Here is an 18,251-nt window from a genome sequence, read left to right on the forward strand (position 1 = left end):
CACTGTCACATCTGGAGGTCCCATGTAACCCCTTCACTGCCACATCTGGAGGTCTCATGTAACCCCCTCACCGCCACATCTGGAGGTCCCATGTAACCCCCTCACTGCCATATCTGGAGGTCCCATGTAACCCCTTCACTGTCACATCTGGAGGTCCCATGCAACCCCCTCACTACCACATCTGGAGGTCCCATGTAACCCCTTCACTGCCACATTTGGAGGTCCCATGTAACCCCCTCACTGCCATATCTGGAGGTCCCATGTAACCCCTTCACTGCCACATCTGGAGGTCCCATGTAACCCCTTCACTGTCACATCTGGAGGTCCCATGTAACCCCTTCACTGCCACATCTGGAGGTCTCATGTAACCCCTTCACTGCCACATCTGGAGGTCTCATGTAACCCCCTCACTGCCATATCTGGAGGTCCCATGTAACCCCTTCACTGCCACATCTGGAGGTCCCATGTAACCCCTTCACTGTCACATCTGGAGGTCCCATGTAACCCCTTCACTGCCACATCTGGAGGTCTCATGTAACCCCTTCACTGCCACATCTGGAGGTCTCATGTAACCCCCTCACTGCCATATCTGGAGGTCCCATGTAACCCCTTCACTGTCACATCTGGAGGTCCCATGTAACCCCCTCACTGCCACATCTGGAGGTCCCATGTAACCCATTCACTGTCACATCTGGAGGTCCCATGTAACCCCTTCACTGTCACATCTGGAGGTCCCATGTAACCCCTTCACTGCCACATCTGGAGGTCCCATGTAACCCCTTCACTGCCACATCTGGAGGTCCCTATAACCCCTTCACTGCCACATCTGGAGGTCCCATGTAACCCCTTCACTGCCACATCTGGAGGTCCCATGTAACCCCTTCACTGCCACATCTGGAGGTCCCATGTAACCCCCTCACTGCCATATCTGGAGGTCCCATGTAACCCCTTCACTGCCACATCTGGAGGTCCCATGTAACCCCTTCACTGCCACATCTGGAGGTCCCATGTAACCCCTTCACTGTCACATCTGGAGGTCCCATGTAACCCCTTCACTGTCACATCTGGAGGTCCCATGTAACCCCCTAACTGCCACATCTGGAGGTCCCATGTAACCCCTTCACTGTCACATCTGGAGGTCCCATGTAACCCCCTCACTGCCATATCTGGAGGTCCCATGTAACCCCTTCACTGTCACATCTGGAGGTCCCTATAACCCCTTCACTGCCACATCTGGAGGTCCCATGTAACCCCTTCACTGCCACATCTGGAGGTCCCATGTAACCCCTTCACTGTCACATCTGGAGGTCCCATGTAACCCCCTCACTGCCATATCTGGAGGTCCCATGTAACCCCTTCACTGTCACATCTGGAGGTCCCTATAACCCCTTCACTGTCACACCTGGAGGTCCCATGTAACCCCTTCACTGCCACATCTGGAGGTCCCATGTAACCCCCTCACTGCCACATCTGGAGGTCCCATGTAACCCCTTCACTGCCACATCTGGAGGTCCCATGTAACCCCCTCACTGCCATATCTGGAGGTCCCATGTAACCCCTTCACTGTCACATCTGGAGGTCCCATGCAACCCCCTCACTGCTACATCTGGAGGTCCCATGTAACCCCTTCACTGCCACATCTAGCGGTCCCATGTAACCCCTCACTGTCACATTTGGAGGTCCCATGTAACCCCCTCACTGCCATATCTGGAGGTCCCATGTAACCCCTTCACTGTCACATCTGGAGGTCCCATGTAACCCCCTCACTGTCACATCTGGAGGTCCCATGTAACCCCTTCACTGCCACATCTGGAGGTCCCATGTAACCCTTTCACTGTCACATCTGGAGGTCCCATGTAACCCCTTCACTGCCACATCTGGAGGTCCCATGTAACCCCTTCACTGTCACATCTGGAGGTCCCATGTAACCCCCTCACTGCCACATCTGGAGGTCCCATGTAACCCCTTCACTGCCACATCTGGGGGTCCCATGTAACCCCTTCACTGTCACATCTGGAGGTCCCATGTAACCCCTTCACTGCCACATCTGGAGGTCCCATGTAACCCCTTCACTGCCACATCTGGAGGTCCCATGTAACCCCCTCACTGCCATATCTGGAGATCCCATGTAACCCCTTCACTGTCACATCTGGAGGTCCCATGCAACCCCCTCACTGCCACATCTGGAGGTCCCATGTAACCCCCTCACTGCCACATCTAGAGGTCCCATGTAACCCCTCACTGTCACATTTGGAGGTCCCATGTAACCCCCATACTGCCATATCTGGAGGTCCCATGTAACCCCTTCACTGTCACATCTGGAGGTCCCATGTAACCCCCTCACTGCCACATCTGGAGGTCCCATGTAACCCCTTCACTGCCACATCTGGAGGTCCCATGTAACCCCTTCACTGTCACATCTGGAGGTCCCATGTAACCCCCTCACTGCCATATCTGGAGGTCCCATGTAACCCCTTCACTGTCACATCTGGAGGTCCCATGTAATCCCCTCACTGTCACATCTGGAGGTCCCATGTAACCCCTTCACTGTCACATCTGGAGGTCCCGTGTAATCCCCTCACTGTCACATCTGGAGGTCCCATGTAACCCCCTCACTGTCACATCTGGAGATCCCATGTAACCTCCTCACTGTCACATCTGAAGGTCCCATATAATCCCCTCACTGTCACATCTGGAGGTCCCATGTAACCCCCTCACTGTCACATCTGGAGGTCTCATGTAACCCCCTCACTGCCACATCTGGAGGTCCCATGTAATCCCCTCACTGTCACATCTGGAGGTCCCATGTAATCCCCTCACTGTTACATCTGGAGGTCCCATGTAATCCCCTCACTGTCACATCTGGAGGTCCCATGTAGCCCCCTCACTGTCACATCTGGAGGTCCCATGTAACCCCCTCACTGTCACATCTGGAGGTCCCATGTAACCCCTTCACTGTCACATCTGGAGGTCCCATGTAACCCCTTCACTTCCACATCTGGAACTTTAATGTCACCCCTTCACTACCACAAATCTGGAGGCCTCATGTATCCCCTTGATTGCCAAAAGGTCTAAACTCATTTAACCCCTTCACTGCCACACATCTGGAGGTCTCATATAACCCCATCACTGCCACACATCTAGTAGTCCCACACTTCTAGAGGTACCATGTAACCTCTTCATTGCCACACATCTATAGGTCCCATGTATCTCCTTTATTGTCCAAAGTGTCTGTTGAATCTATTTAACCCCTTTGCTGGCAGACATCTGGAGGTCCCACATAACCTCGTCATTGCCACGCATCTGGAGGTCCCATGTATCCCCTTTATTGCCTGATGTGTCTGTTGAATCCATTTAATCCCTTCGCTGGAAGACATCTAAAGGTCCCATGTAACCCTTTCACTGCCACACATCATACAGATCCTATGTATCCCCTTTATTGCCTTAACCACTTGCCGACTGCCTAACGCCGATCTACGTCGGCAGTCAGCCCCTCACAGGCAAAGTGACGTAGGGCTACGTCACTAGCTTGTGAGGGTCTAGGAAGCGAACGCGCGCCCCCGGAGGCGCGCTCCCGCTCCCACGTGGTCACGGACCCCCCCGCGCGTGTGACCAGCGGACCCGATGTCCGCCAGTCACTCGGCGATCGGCGGGGGAGAGGGAGAATGTCAGGCAGCTTGTGTAAACAAGCCACCTGTCATTCTCCTTGCTGTTAAGACACTGATCACTCGGATCTAGTATGTAGATCCGTTGATCAGTGTCCTTACAGCTCAAGCCACAGCCAATCACAGTAGAAAGCACGCCCCTAGGGATACACACAGCCCCTCCCTCCCAAATAAAGTTAACCCCTTCACTACCAGTGTATTTTTACAGTAACAGTGCATATATATAGCACTGATTACTGTAGAAATGTCACTGGTAACCCCAAAAGTGTCAAAAATGTCAGTCAAGGGTCCGATCTGTCCGCCCCAATGTCGCAGTACTGCCAAAAATATCGCAGATCACCGCCATTACACGTTAAAAAAAAAAACAACAAAAATGACAAAAATCTTTCCCTTTGTTAGTAAACGCGATAACTTTTGCGCAAACCAATCAAAATACGCTTTTTGCGATTTTTTTTACCAAACATAGGTAGCATAAAACAAATTGGCCGAAAAAGTAAAAAAAATCTGATTTTTACATTTTTTTTTTGGGAATTTCATATAAAAAAATGTGAAAAATATTGTTATTTTTGCAAAATTGACGCTCTTTTTTTGTTTATAGCGCGTGATCAAAAAATCGCACAGGTGATCAAATACCACCAAATGAAAGCTCTGTTTGTGGGAAAAAAAGGACGCCAAATTCGTTTAGGTACAGCGTCGCACGACCGCGCAATTGTCCGTTAAAGTCACGCAGTGCCGAATCGCAAAATACCCCCTGGTAGGAATGGGGGTAAAATCTTCCGGGGCTTAAGTGGTTAAGTGTCTGACGAATGCTTAACCTAAGTGTCATTTCCTGGCCAGCAATACAGCATGGAGGGGTTAATTAACACTGCAGTGACTATTTGCAACACCAGAGGCAATTTATTAACACCTGTCATGATGCATTAGTGGCCAGTGGTAGTGTTAATTAACCCCTCCATACTGTATTAGTGGCCAGCGGTAGTGTTAATTAACCCCTCCATGCTGTATTAGTGGCCAGCGGTAGTGTTAATTAACCCCTTCATGCTGTGTTAGTGTTAATCAACCCCTTCATGCTGTATTAGTGACCAGCGGTAGTGTTAATTAACCCCTTCATGCTGTGTTAGTGGCCAGTGGTAGTGTTAATTAACCCCTTCATGCTGTGTTAGTGGCCAGTGGTAGTGTTAATTAACCCCTTCATGCTGTATTAGTGGCCAGTGGTAGTGTTAATTAACCCCTCCATGCTGTGTTAGTGGCCAGCGGTAGTGTTAATTAACCCATTCATGCTGTATTAGTGGTCAGTGGTAGTGTTAATTAACCCCTCCATGCTGTGTTAGTGGCCAGCGGTAGTGTTAATTAACCCCTTCATGCTTTATTAGTGGCCAGTGGTAGTGTTAATTAACCCCCCCTCCATGCTGTATTAGTGGCCAGCGGTAGTGATAATTAACCCTGTCATGACGCACTGATGGTCAGTGGTAGTGCTATTTAAACCCCCCCAATTAGTGTCTGTTAATTAACCCCTTCACATTATCAGGGAGTTATTAGACACTGCCACCGACCACCAATAGGGACTGATATTTTAAGTAGCACTACCACACACCTTTAGTAACATGAATTCTGTTTTTGAGTTCTTACTTATTACACACTGTTCTGCAGAATATGCTGTGCTTTACATTGTATACTCAACTGTATATGCTGTGCTGTATGTTACACACTCAATACTTTGCTGTATATATTGCATGCTGCTGTAAGAAATATACTGTGCTGTCTGTTCTATGTACTGCTTTACAATATATGCTGTGCTGTACACTATACATGATATATTTCACAATCCTCCAAAATATATGCTGTGCTGTACATTATATACGCCACACTGATTTACAGTATTTATTGCATGCTTCTGTACAATATATGTCATTCAGTAGATTTTACATTTATAAACTGTCCACCTGTGCTTTGTGTTAAACAGTCAAAAAAAAAAAAAAACCTGCAACAATCCAATACTGGAATACAAAATACAAACTAGTAGCAAACAAATGGATGCGCTGAGTGAAATACTGGATATAATAATTAATCATGCTATACTAAAAGACGTATCCTGGCACGAGACACATTGGGCAAAGCTCACTTGTGACGTCATCATGCACCCTGCAGGCTGGGCGGAGGTGCAAGTGCTATGTTATGTTATGTGCTGATTCAGCTCTACCATTGTGAGTAATTTTACCTAATAAACATAACATTTTATTAGATACTTGGCCATGGAGTTTCGATTTGTTCTCTCTGAGCGACCTATAAGAGATCAAGCTGGTGAGTTGCTGGAGTCCTTGAGAAAGTGATGGAGCCATTTAAGGGTACAAGATGCTGTTGCTACATCCAAGGTTGCTGTTGTAAATCCATGGGTCCATCTCATTCATGCCAGATCTTCCTCCTATAAACTAGAGCAGGGGTCTCCAATCATTCTAAACAATGTATTGTCCTTTAGACTTGAGGGGGGTCAGACTGTGGCTTGTGAGAGTAGAGAACACCAGCGGAAGTAACCAATGTTCCATCATTGGTGTCAGTGGGAGGAATGGTGCCTCATTATTGGTGTCAGTGGGAGTAATGGTGCCTCATTATTGGTGTCAGTGGGAGGAATAGTGCCCCATCATAAGTGTCAGTGGGAGGAATGGTCCCTAATTATTGGTGTCAGTGGGAGGAATGGTGCCCCATCATTGGGGTCAATGGGACGAAAAGATACAAAAAAAAGTGATGGAAGGAAAAAGACTGAGTAGTCTATAGAGTCCGCCGTTAATTTTTTTTCTATTAACTTTTCTGCCTTAGTATAGATCAGGGGCATAACAACAGGGGTTGCAGGGATTGCAATTGCAACCAGGCCCCATGCTCCAGGGGGCCTGTGTGGCTCCCCTGTACACCTGGATAGGAGGGGCAGCAGAGGCAGCATGTAGAGAAATCACTGTGCTCCTTTTTCCTCCTGTAGCTGCAGGAGGAAAATGGAGGAGATTGGTTTCTCTGCATTCTTCCCCCACCACTCCTTCTGTCCAGTTCATGTGTATTCTGCTGTCTCTGGGCCCCTGTGTGCTCCCCTGGTCCCCTCTGCATAAATCCCTGTAAACACAAAGTCCAAAATAAAAATTGACAGTTAAATAACAGCTGAATTATCCACTGTATCTGAAAGACTTCTCTGATGATAAACGTGGAGTGTCAGAACACTCACCAGATAATAACCAAGAAACAGCAGTGAGAATGAAAAAGCAATACACTCCGCTGGATGAAATCAGCTCTTTCGTATCTAGGTACTAAAATCCCCCCAGACCATTCCAAGCTTTACGAACTGAATTTTGTTCCATTATTGACTACTATTCGTGGGCTGCTGGAAAGCTGGGATGAGGGCCTACACTCCTGGTTCGGGAGATGTAACCTCATTAAAGTGACGATATTGTCTAAGATTTTATATCTCCTCCAGGCTCTTCCTATTCGGATGCCTGCAGGTTTCTTTCACCGAATCCATTCCCTGTTTATCCATTTTATCTGGGCTCGGGGGAGGCCACGACTGGCACGATCACTCTTGACCCTTCCTAAACACATGGGGGTCTGGCACTCCCCGACGTGCACCTTAGTAGACTGCTGGATCGGTGTAGGCACGGCCCGGGGAAACTCTGGGTACAACTAGAGCAGGCCCAGTCGGATTTCCCCTTAAGTGGGGCTACATGGTTTAAATTAAAGGCTCAGAGTTCTCTCGGATCACACCCACTGATCGGCGTGACGCTTGCAGTGGTGGCATCCCTTTTCTCTCACCCGGCTATCTCTACGCAGACCTCTCCACTGTGTCCCATACTGGGAAATCCGGCCTTTGAGCCGGGGATCTCTGACTTGACCTTTGAGGGTTTACGGACCAGGGGCCTTTATTTGGCCTCCCACTTAGTAGTGGGGAGTCGCTGGCCTTCGATGGAGGAACTGATGGACTCCGGGGGTCGCTTTCGCCTTCCGTTTTGGACAGCAGCACAGTTACATCACTTTCTGCATTCCTTATCACCTCCCAGTCTCTATGCCCGTGACCGCACACTATTTGAGGACTATTGCGTGGATGAGGGGACATTACCGAGCCCCCTTTCCAAAACATATGGCCTCCTAGTTACTCCTGCGGAAGGATTTGTCACCGTCTTATTTTGCGAAATGGGAGAACGATTTAGGATATAGGTTTACACCTGCCCAATATCTGTACATTGGCACTTAAAGAGGAAGTAAAGTCCCCCCAAAAAAACGATAAAAAAAAAGCCCTGTAAAGAGAAAGGCATAATGAGCTAGTATGCATCGCAAACTAGCTCATTATGTAGTACTTGCCTTAAAACGAAGCCCCGCGCCGTGCCGGCACCTCAGCGACAGGACGGCGACATGTCCGGCCATCCTGCTTCTGGGTTCGCGTCCTCCGGCCATCTGATTGGCCGGAGGTGCGATTACATCACTCCTGCGCCTGCGCGCGGGAGCCGCCATTCACGGCACTGAGCTCTGAAGGAACGGCACGGGTGGCCGTTCCTTCAGAGCGCCTGCGCTGATGACGTCATCGGCAGTATGCACTCTAATTATCTCCTAAACGGTGCAAGTTTGGGAGATATTTATAGCACCTATAGGTAAGCCTTAATATAGGCTTACCTATAGGTAAAAGTTTGTGAGGTGGGTTTACAACCTCTTTAAGACCCCGACATGCACAAAGCTGCAGGAAACCAATTATTAGGCGTTGACCAGATGGTATTGTGTCCCCTCACTTTTGCATAGAATCTATCCGGATGCTTTGGAGAGGTTCTAGCGCTGTGGAGAGGAAGAGGGCACATTGTTACATGTGTTCTGGTCGTGCTCCAAACTGTCTGGATTCTGGAGAGCGGTCAAGGACCTTATAGGGAAACTTTCTGATCGTACGGTTCCGGACACACCGGCCTTTTTTCTCCTCCAGGCTTCAGACATTTCGATCTCCAGATATAAAAAAATCGGTCTTTCCTCATTTCCTATGTGTGGCTAAATCCTGCATTCCGTTACACTGGAAGTCCACACACGTCCCTACTATTGGCGATTGAATGCGGAAATTGGAGGCGATCAATAAGTTAGAGGATTTGACCCTCACTGCCCAGCATCGGCGGGAGAAAAATAGGACGATATGGGGATTGTGGAACATGTTTCTCCTCTCTGATCGGGGTAAAGCCTTGATGTTTCCGCAGCATTCGGACGGCGCGGTGTGAAGCGGAATTCACGATAATCCGCTTTTGGGCACAGGTAGAGATGATCCCTCCCCCCCCCCCCTTTTTTTTTTTCTCCACCCTTCCCTCTCAGTGTCCCTCCTTGTCTCCCCTCTTTTCTTTTCTCCTTTTCTGTGTCTGTTCTTATTTCTTTCTTCCCCTCTTAGTTCTAATCTCCAGTCTTGGTTTTTAAAACAAACAAAAAAGGAATTCGGAAGCAGATGGTGGTATTTCTTTGATAGCTTTTTCTCTCAGAAGTGGAGGTACCATGGTGCTAAGAAATACCTGGGTTGCTGACGGGGTATATTTAGGCACTTTGGAGCCTATTTATGAGGCTCGCATTGACTAATTCTACATGTTGGCCATTCTAAAAGGATGAGGTATTTTGTGCTACTTTGCTCTGTAGGACTGGATGTATACGCACTTTATTTGAAACATTGTTTGCAATTTTTTGTTGATGTTCTTCCATTGTTTGACTTTCTATATATAAATAAACATATTTGCAAAAAAAAAAAGAAAAGGCAATACACCCCAAGTGTTGTCAGATGCTCCTTCACAGTGATCTCCCTCCACCAATCTATGCATTCACCTGAAGATGAAATAAGATGGGCCTTGTACTGCTGTTAAGCTGTATGGTGATGTAGTCTGCTGAATTGGTTCTGCGGTCACTTCCCATGCGAAATGCACTGTTTAAAGAAGATCACCAACAGGAGCCAAAGTAGTGCTCATATAGTGTAGTGTTTATTGGATAAAATGAAGGTACATGTACATATAAGTAAAATAATGGCCATAAAAATTACAGAAAGAACCTCCGCTCCTACCACGAGGACATAGGAGCGGCAGTGCTTTCTGTTTCTAATATTTTCTAGAACCTTTCCTCCAGCTATTCTGAGGTCATGTCCCCGTGTTCTTGATTTTGGTTTCATATTGAAAAAACGGTCCTCCCGAACCTTATTCAGTCTCTTGATGTATTTAAAGGTTTCAATATAAACATAGAAAAGAATGGTACCCCATCATTGTGTCAGTGGGAGAAATAGTGCCTAATCATTATTGTCAGTGGGAGGAAAAGTACCCCATTGTTGGTGTCAGTAGAACCCAATCATTGGTGTCAGAGGGAGGAATAGTGCCTCACTAGGATGTCAGCGGAAGGAATAGTGCCCAATCATTGGTGTTAGTGGGAGGAATAGTGCCCCATCATTGGTGTCAGTGGGAGGAAGAGCGCCCTAAGGGCCAGATACAGGCAAACAAAAGGTCATTTCTGGTGGGAAAACCAGTTTTACCACCAGGATAGAGGGGTTGCTAAGGGGGCAAAATATGCCCCGAGTTTGGCCAATTTATTTATGGCAAAATGGGAGTAGGATGCCATCTATGCTCACCAGAAACCAGAATTGGCCCTGTGGGTCAGGTACATAGATGTAACAAGACACAAAAGGATTCCAAGCTCTCCTTACCGACCAGAACGCATACTGTTGGACAGGTTAATTCGGTTGGTCGCAGACTGGTCGGTTAGGAGAGCTTGGAATCCCTTTGTGTATTGTTATATGCATTGCCCTTCCAATGTTCCTTACTGCAGAGACCAGTTGCAGGTGTGGGCAGTAACCATTTGTTTGTGCTATGGATTATATTGGCCAGGCAATGCACTGACACCTTTGCTGCCATGGTGCTATAGCCTGGGTGTTCAGTGTGCCCCTGTGCCTTTAAGAAGGGGTGGGCTCCCTTCAGGTATATCTGCCCTATACCTGTCCATTAAATGCATGTGCTTCCATTGTTGGAGACTCACAGAATTTAGAGTTAGGACCACAGATGATGGGATGCCATGTCGGGGCTCTGTGGCTTACGCATGTATTTGCAAATGTGTGCAACTACACCCCTGTTTTTAACACATACTGTTGGACAGGTTAATTCAGTTGGTCGCAGACTGGTTGGTAAGAAGAGCTTGGAATCCTTTTGTGTCTTGTTATATGCGTTGCCCTTCCAATGCTCCTTGCTGCAGAGACCAGTTACAAGTGTGGGCAGTAACCATTTGTTTGTGCCAGGTACATAGATGACATCCTCCTCCTATGGAATTGAACAGTAATGGCCTCCATGCATTTATGGACTCTTCAAATGATAATTCTAGGGTATTGTATAAATTAATAGGCAAGTAGGGAAGCTATCCATTTTTCGGATGTTAAGATTTGGATTGTGGTAGAGAGATTTGTTACATCAACTTACTTTAAACCAACGGATAGTAATTCTTATATTCCTCTTGACAGCTGTCAGCGTAAAACATGGCTGAAATCCATTCCCAAAAGCAAATATATGAGATTAAGACAAAATTGTACAGATGTTGAGGAATATAATCAACAGGCCGCAGTGCTGACTAAGAGATTTGTTGAAAAGGGGTATGAGGTACACACACTTATTTTATTGGTGGATCAGACCAAACAATTGGAGTAGAATTCTTAATAAATGGAGATCAGAGGAAGGTAGAAAAGAACCTTCCCTTCCATTCATTACGACATACTCCACTCAACATTGGTAGGTAAAGCGACTGGTACAAAGATACTGGAACATTCCCTGCAATGACAGAGTGCTGGGCGGATCCTTAGAAGCCAGACCTAAAGTGGTATTCAGAGGAGAACTGCCCCCAGTGTGCTTAACCAACCCAGTAAGCCGACTTTTCAGGATCTTGTTGGCTACTACAAATGTAGAAAATGCCAAGTAAGTACTTTGAATGGGTGCAGAAATACACTGAACAAAATTATAAACACAACACTTTTTTTTTGCTCAGAACAGGCCTTGCCATGGTCGACCAAAGTTGAGTGCACGTGCTCAGCGTCATATCTAGAAGCTGTCTTTGGGAAATAAGACGTATGAGTGCTGCCAGCTGTCTTTGGGAAATAGACGTATGAGTGCTGCCAGCATTGCTGCAGAGGTTGAAGGGGTGGGGGGTCAGCCTATCAGTGCTCAGACCATACTCTGCACACTGCATCAAATTGGTCTGCATGGCTGTCGTCCTGGAAGGAAGCCTCTTCTAAAGATGATGCACAAGAAAGCCCGCAAACAGTTTGTTGAAGACAAGCAGACTCATGGGCCATACACACTATAAGATTTTCTGAAGACTTTTTCCTTTAGACTTACCAAAACCATATAATATGAGGTCAAACCTAAACACTTTCAATTTGTATGCAATCTGGCAGGCCCTTGCACTACATAGAAAAGGTAAATCTGAAGGAAATCTAACCACAAAAGTTGGATAGTGTGTATCCAGCTTAAGGACATGGATTACTGGAACCATGTCCTGTGGTCTGATGAGACCACGATAAACTTATTTGGTTCAGATGGTGTCAAGCGTGTTTGGCGGGAACCGGGTGAGGAGTACAAAGACAAGTGTGTCTTGCCTACAGTCAAGCATGGTGGTGAGAGTATCATGGTCTGGGGCTGTAGGAGTCCTGCCGGTAATAGGGAGCTACAGTTCATTGAGGGAACCAATTCAAAAGGATTGATTTCAGGTTGTTATCACAGAATATGTGGGGTTATTTGATTGTTTTTTGTATAGCGCATAATTGATTCTAGTACACAGTATTTCACTTAAAGAGACAATAAATTACACTACTTGACAGCACATGACGCATGTTCCTCCACAATATATGTTGTACTGTACATTATATACACCTAAGTATACAGAGGTACTCTCTTCAGTGGGAATATACACAGCAATAATAAAACTGTCCCTAAGGCTGCTCATACATTATACAATTTTCCTTTAGATTTACCAAAGCCATAAAATAAGAGATCAAACCTAAACACTTTCAATTTGTATGCAATCAGGCAGGCCCTTGCACTACATAGTCTATGGTAAATCTAAAAGAAATTGAATAAGAAAATTGTATATGTCAGGGTGCCAGGAAACCAGACCACACGGAGATGCGGGTAAAATAAGGAGCAAACAACAATAAATGCACAGCAAGAGAAAGGAGCGAAATCAGGAACAGCCGAGGTCAAGTCCAGAAGCGGGTGGTCATCCAAGCCAGGGTCGAGTCCAGAAGTGGGTAGTCTGCCGATGCGGGGCAGAGAACCTGGAGAGTCGTCATCCAAGCCTGGTCAAACACGGAGGAAAATGGAGAACAGAAGACTGCTAGTAGTGATGCACCTTGGAGCACAGTCACAAGGGCAAGGACCCATCAGGTGATTGATATCGTCAGGTGTGCAGAATCATCACTGTGTGATGCCCAAGCAACAGACATGTGATGATGCAATCAGAGTTTATAAGAAGCTGCAGTCTGCACATGTCCAAGATGACTGCCAACAGGAGGGCAAGGTAAGATCTTGACAGCGGGCTCCATTGGGAGTTTGCCTTCCCAGTGGGGAATCTGTCCGAGATCCCTGCTAAGAAGGCAGACGGCTGGTCTGTGTCCGCTCTGCTTATGCAGAGCAGACACAGCCCGTTGTCCTCTATGGGCGGACAGATGTAAAAGTACCATCTGTCCGTTCACACTCCACTGCCATACGATCCGCCAGACGGATGGGAAACGGATCCCTGTCCGTCTGTTTTTAGCTAAAAGGATCAGATCTGATGTCAGTGGGTGTTGACCCATGCTACTCCATAGAGGAGACTGGAGGGTCAGATTGGCCCCATTTGAAAAATTTACAGGCGGACCCAGTGTGAAAGGAGCCCAACCCTTTTCCACTGTAACTACACCAGAAGTATATTTATCAACTCTCAAAGAAATCACAGTGCTCCTCATTTTTACCCCTTTTTCACCCTAGAAGGCGAGTGTTGGATGGAGACACTTACCCAAGGATGATCTCTGATGTCTGGCAGTATGCACACAGATCTCTCCTGCTACTGCCCCTTACTCTGTGACTTGTAACAAGGTTTTAATGTACAGTCTGTGTGAGTGACAGCTGTGGAGAAAATGCTTCATCCTGTTGGCAAGCAAACAGATGACGTAATTTTTCCAGATAGCATGTCTGGAGCCTAGGCACTATCAATAAGGCGTTACAGGTAGGTTCACATTAATGTTAAAAAAGATGCCACAATTAGAATATTAGCTTGATAGTATGGCATTCTAAAATTTTCCAATCCATTAAACAAATAATAGCAGTAAATTTCTAATCAACAATAATATCTACAAAGAGGTTTTAAAAGAGAACATGGACAAGATGATATATTTAAAAATAATTTAATTTCCATAAAATAAACAGGAGTATAGTATGACCACCACTAGAACTTCTTACAGAAAAAAGAGGCAATCAGCAGTCAGCCTGAAAAAGTAGAAATCCAGCCTAAACCTAACTAGTCTTAAAGTGGTTCTAAAGGAAAGTATTTTTTTTTATCTTAATGTATTCTCTGCATTAAGGTAAAAAAAACAGTTCCCCCTGCCCAGCCCCCGATTATACTTACCCCAGCCCAATCTTGATCCACCAATGTGCACAGGAGCAGAAGCTCTCTCCACTCTCTCCCTCCTCAAAGGAGTAGAAACAGCAGCGGGGGCCACTGCCCCTCTTAACACCTATGCGGACTAAACTGTGTAATAAAAAGGTGTATACTTACCTATTTTCACCCTGCTCCAGTCACAAGATCCCTTGTCAGCCTGCAGCAGGCACAGGGGAGAGGAGGGACCACTGAACAATGGCTGGTGTCACCCATAGGCTCCCATGGCCCAGCCATTGTCACCGCTCCCCTGCAGCTGCTGCTGGCTGACACAGGGAAGCAGATCATGTGACCAGACCAGAGCTGTCTGAAAATAGGTAAGTACAGTATACGCATCTTTTTTGCACAAGTTCGGCCAGGCCATAAACGGTTTTGATCTTGGCCGGTTCAGCAGAAAATGGCCGATATTTGAACCATGTATAGGCAGGCTGAATGCATCAAGTTGATCGAGCGATCAACTAGGGTACAACCAGCCTGCAGGATTTTATATGCAATTGTCACTAGCAGCGTATATATTAACATTCTACGAGGAGGTGAGCTGTGAGCTAGATAGGGGGAGACCAGTGGATGTGGTGTACTTGGATTTCGCTAAGGCGTTTGATACAGTTCCCCACAAGCGCTTAATTTATAAAATAAGGTCTGCAGGCATCGACCGCAGGGTTTGCTCTTGGATACGGAATTGGCTTAAAGGGCGTGTCCAAAGGGTGGTAATAAACAGCGCATACTCAGACTGGTCTGAGGCTGTAAGCGGGGTGCCCCAGGGCTCAGTCCTGGGACCAACCTTGTTCAATTTATTCATAAACAACATTGAGGTCGGGATCAGTAGTTCGATATCAGTTTTTGCAGATGACACAAAATTGGGCAGGGCAATAACTGCACAGCATGAAGCAGATATCCTACAGAATGACCTGGACAAAATTACAGAGTGGGCAACGACTTGGCAAATGAGGTTTAATGTGGAGAAGTGTAAGGTTTTGCACTTGGGGACTAAAAACATAAAAACACAATACACATTAGGAGGGGAACCCTTGGGGGAATCAAAAATGGAGAAGGATCTGGGAGTCTTGGTTGATGATAGATTAGGCAACAGCATGCAATGTCAAGCGGCAGCTGCCAAAGCCAGCAGAATATTAGCATGCATAAAGAAAGGGATGTATTCCAGAGATAAGACTATAATCCTTCCACTTTATAAAACTCTGGTCCGACCGCATCTGGAGTATTCTGTCCAGTTCTGGTCGCCAGTCCTCAGGAGGGATGTGTTGGAGCTGGAGAGAGTCCAGAGAAGGGCAACTAAACTAATTAGGGGATTGGAGGACCTTGACTATGAAGAGCGTCTACAATCGCTCGATTTATTCTCCCTGGAGAAGAGACGTCTGAGGGGGGACATGATAGCAATTTATAAATATCTTAATGGGGATCCCAGCTTAGAAAAAAAGCTGTTCATTCGAAGGGATTGCATGAGGACTCGAGGGCATACAATGCGATTAGAGGAGAAGCGTTTTAACCTCAGGCAACGTGGGGGGTTCTTTACTGTTAGGGCAACAAGATTGTGGAATTCTCTACCACAAGAGGTGGTTTCTGCGGGTAGTATGGTGGCTTTCAAAAGACTCTTAGACTTACATCTCAAGGATCAGAACATTCAGGGGTATGTGAGATGATTACAGCCACACACACCTACACAGGTTGAACTGGATGGACTATTGTCTTTATTCAACCTCACCTACTATGTGACTATGTAACTAAGCAATAATCACTGTCTTCTCCCGGCGGGGACAGCTTCCCCCGCCCCCTGGGAGAATACAATGGCTCGGGCGGGAGAAAGTCCCCTGTCAACCACGGTTGCAGGAAAGAGATTCGCTCTGTGTATGGCCTGCATTAGTCAGCATAGGTTTGAGGAGGAAGCAGTGGACTTTTAAGGCTAGTCGTGTCTAGGCTGGAATTCTATTTGAAACATAATGTCCGAACATTGTTTGGTTAGGGACTTGAAGGACAGGTCCACTTGAAAGAAATCTTTGAAATACCATGTACAGTTTAACAGGGATCTGCTGCTTTTTAGGGGACATACACAAGAGATAAACATGTCCTGCAAAGTAATGCGGGTGATCAGTGCCTCTGGGTTCCAGCTGGAAAAAAATCGGTCAGACATGCAGCCATCATGAGCTGTGATTGGATACATCTTTGATTTCACTGGTATCTTTCCTCTTCCACAAGTTTCCAAACACAATGCCAAAGAAAAGTAAAAACCCCACGTTGCGATTGGCACTAAACTTTTTCCAGCAGTCCTCTACGTTGTTTATGTCTAAAGTATAAATCTGTTAAAGGGCAAAAGGAAGGAAAAAAAAAATCAAAAGTCATTTAAAAAATGCACTTATATTGATTTATGAAATGTTCCTGTATATCATCTGGGGGAAGCAAAACAATTAGTGCTTCACAGGAAATCAATGTGCTAGTTAAAGTGTTAGTTCACCACTTCCAAGTTAAAAGGTGAACACTGTACACCCTCCTCGGCTCCTCCACCCTAGTCTCCTATACTTACCTCACAGAGTGATGAGCAGTGCCCAAGCAGCCAGTGCAGCGACTTAGAATGGCCAAAACAGGCAATCAGAATCATTCTAATTGGTCCCAGAAGCCCTACAGAAAGTAGAGGGATTTCAAAATCCCAGACCACTCCACCGGGCGCGTGGGCACTGTCAGCTTATCACGCACAGTGGTAAGTACAATGGGGCCTGGCAGGTGTGTAAGGTTAGTTAACCTTTTAAATTTTCAGTTTAACTACTTTCCATTTTGGGCCAATTCCGATATTCCTCTTCTACTGGTAAAAATCAGCATTTTTATGATGCTGGGAAAACTACTTAAAACACCCAAACATTATAATGGGATTTTTGACTTACCGACTTCTCTGATGTTCATTGACGGACACAGCTCATGATATTCATAACCATTGGGTTATACTGCCCCCTACAGGAGTGGGACACTAGGCAGAAAAGAATTCTGGCTACACCCATGGGCAGTCCCAAGGGGTATACTCCCACTCTCAGCTATACGCACTCAGTTTTGTTACAAGCAGTGTCAGGAGAATTATAACGCCACAGAGGGGTGGGTGCTGTGTCCGTCAATGAACATCAGAGAAATGGATTTTACAGTAAGTCAAAAATCCCATTTTTTTTTTTCGTTCATTGACGAATATTCATAACCATTGGGACCTCCCAAAGCAGTGTTAAACATGAGGAGTGGGAACAAAAAAAAATTCTCAAGGCTAAACATTAGCCAGCCAGGCAACAGGAGCTCAACCAAACAACTGGAGAAAAAAAAAAAAACATACCCTCAAAAAGGATCAAGTCCTCTTAAAACAGCAGCCTGCAAAACCTTGCGGCCAAAAGAAGCATGCGCAGATGCCAATACATCCACTTTATAAAACTTTGTAAAAGTGTGCACCGACAGCCAGGTGGCCGCCTTGCAAACCTGCATCACTGACGCCTGATGACGGAAAGCCCAGGAGGCACTAAGCGTCCTAGTCAAGTGCGCCTTGACAAGGAAAGAAGGAACCTGACCCCTGATGGAATAGGCCTGAACCACTGTCTGTCTGATCCATCTGGAAATGGTCGCAGATGAAGCGGACAACCCTTTTTGAGGTCCATCCGTGAGCACAAAGAGAGAGTCTGACTTCCTGGAAGACTTTGTAGCTGCCAGGTACACCCTAATTGCCCGGACCACATCCAAGGCTTGCAAGGCAATTTCCTTTGGCTGTTTAGGCTTGGGACACAGGGAAGGCAACACAATGTCTTCATTCAAATGAAAATCAGAGACAACCTTTGGAAGGAAAGACAGACAGGGGCGAAGAACCACATTATCCCTGTGAATCATCCTCACTATCTGAGAACTCATGGCGCGTGGCCTCAGAACTCTCAGGGTGGGCCCCGTCCGTGGCGGCCAGATCAGATTTAG

At 46.5% G+C, this 18,251-nt stretch overlaps 1 protein-coding gene across 3 annotated transcripts in view; it reads right to left on the reverse strand.

Moving 5' to 3' along the window:
• Positions 1-16,447: 16,447 nt before the first annotated feature.
• Positions 16,448-18,251, reverse strand: part of COQ2 (coenzyme Q2, polyprenyltransferase) — a 50,126-nt gene continuing 48,322 nt past the window's right edge. For all 3 annotated transcript variants that reach the window (XM_082247818.1, XM_082247817.1, XM_082247816.1), the window contains exon 8: positions 16,448-16,618. In XM_082247818.1, the coding sequence (XP_082103944.1) occupies positions 16,460-16,618 (159 nt within the window). In that variant the 3' untranslated portion in view covers positions 16,448-16,459. The remainder of the gene's footprint in view (positions 16,619-18,251) is intronic.

This window comes from Pelophylax lessonae (genome assembly GCF_965119305.1).
Source record: "Pelophylax lessonae genome assembly, chromosome: 2".
In the NCBI taxonomy this organism is placed as follows: Eukaryota; Metazoa; Chordata; class Amphibia; order Anura; family Ranidae; genus Pelophylax; species Pelophylax lessonae.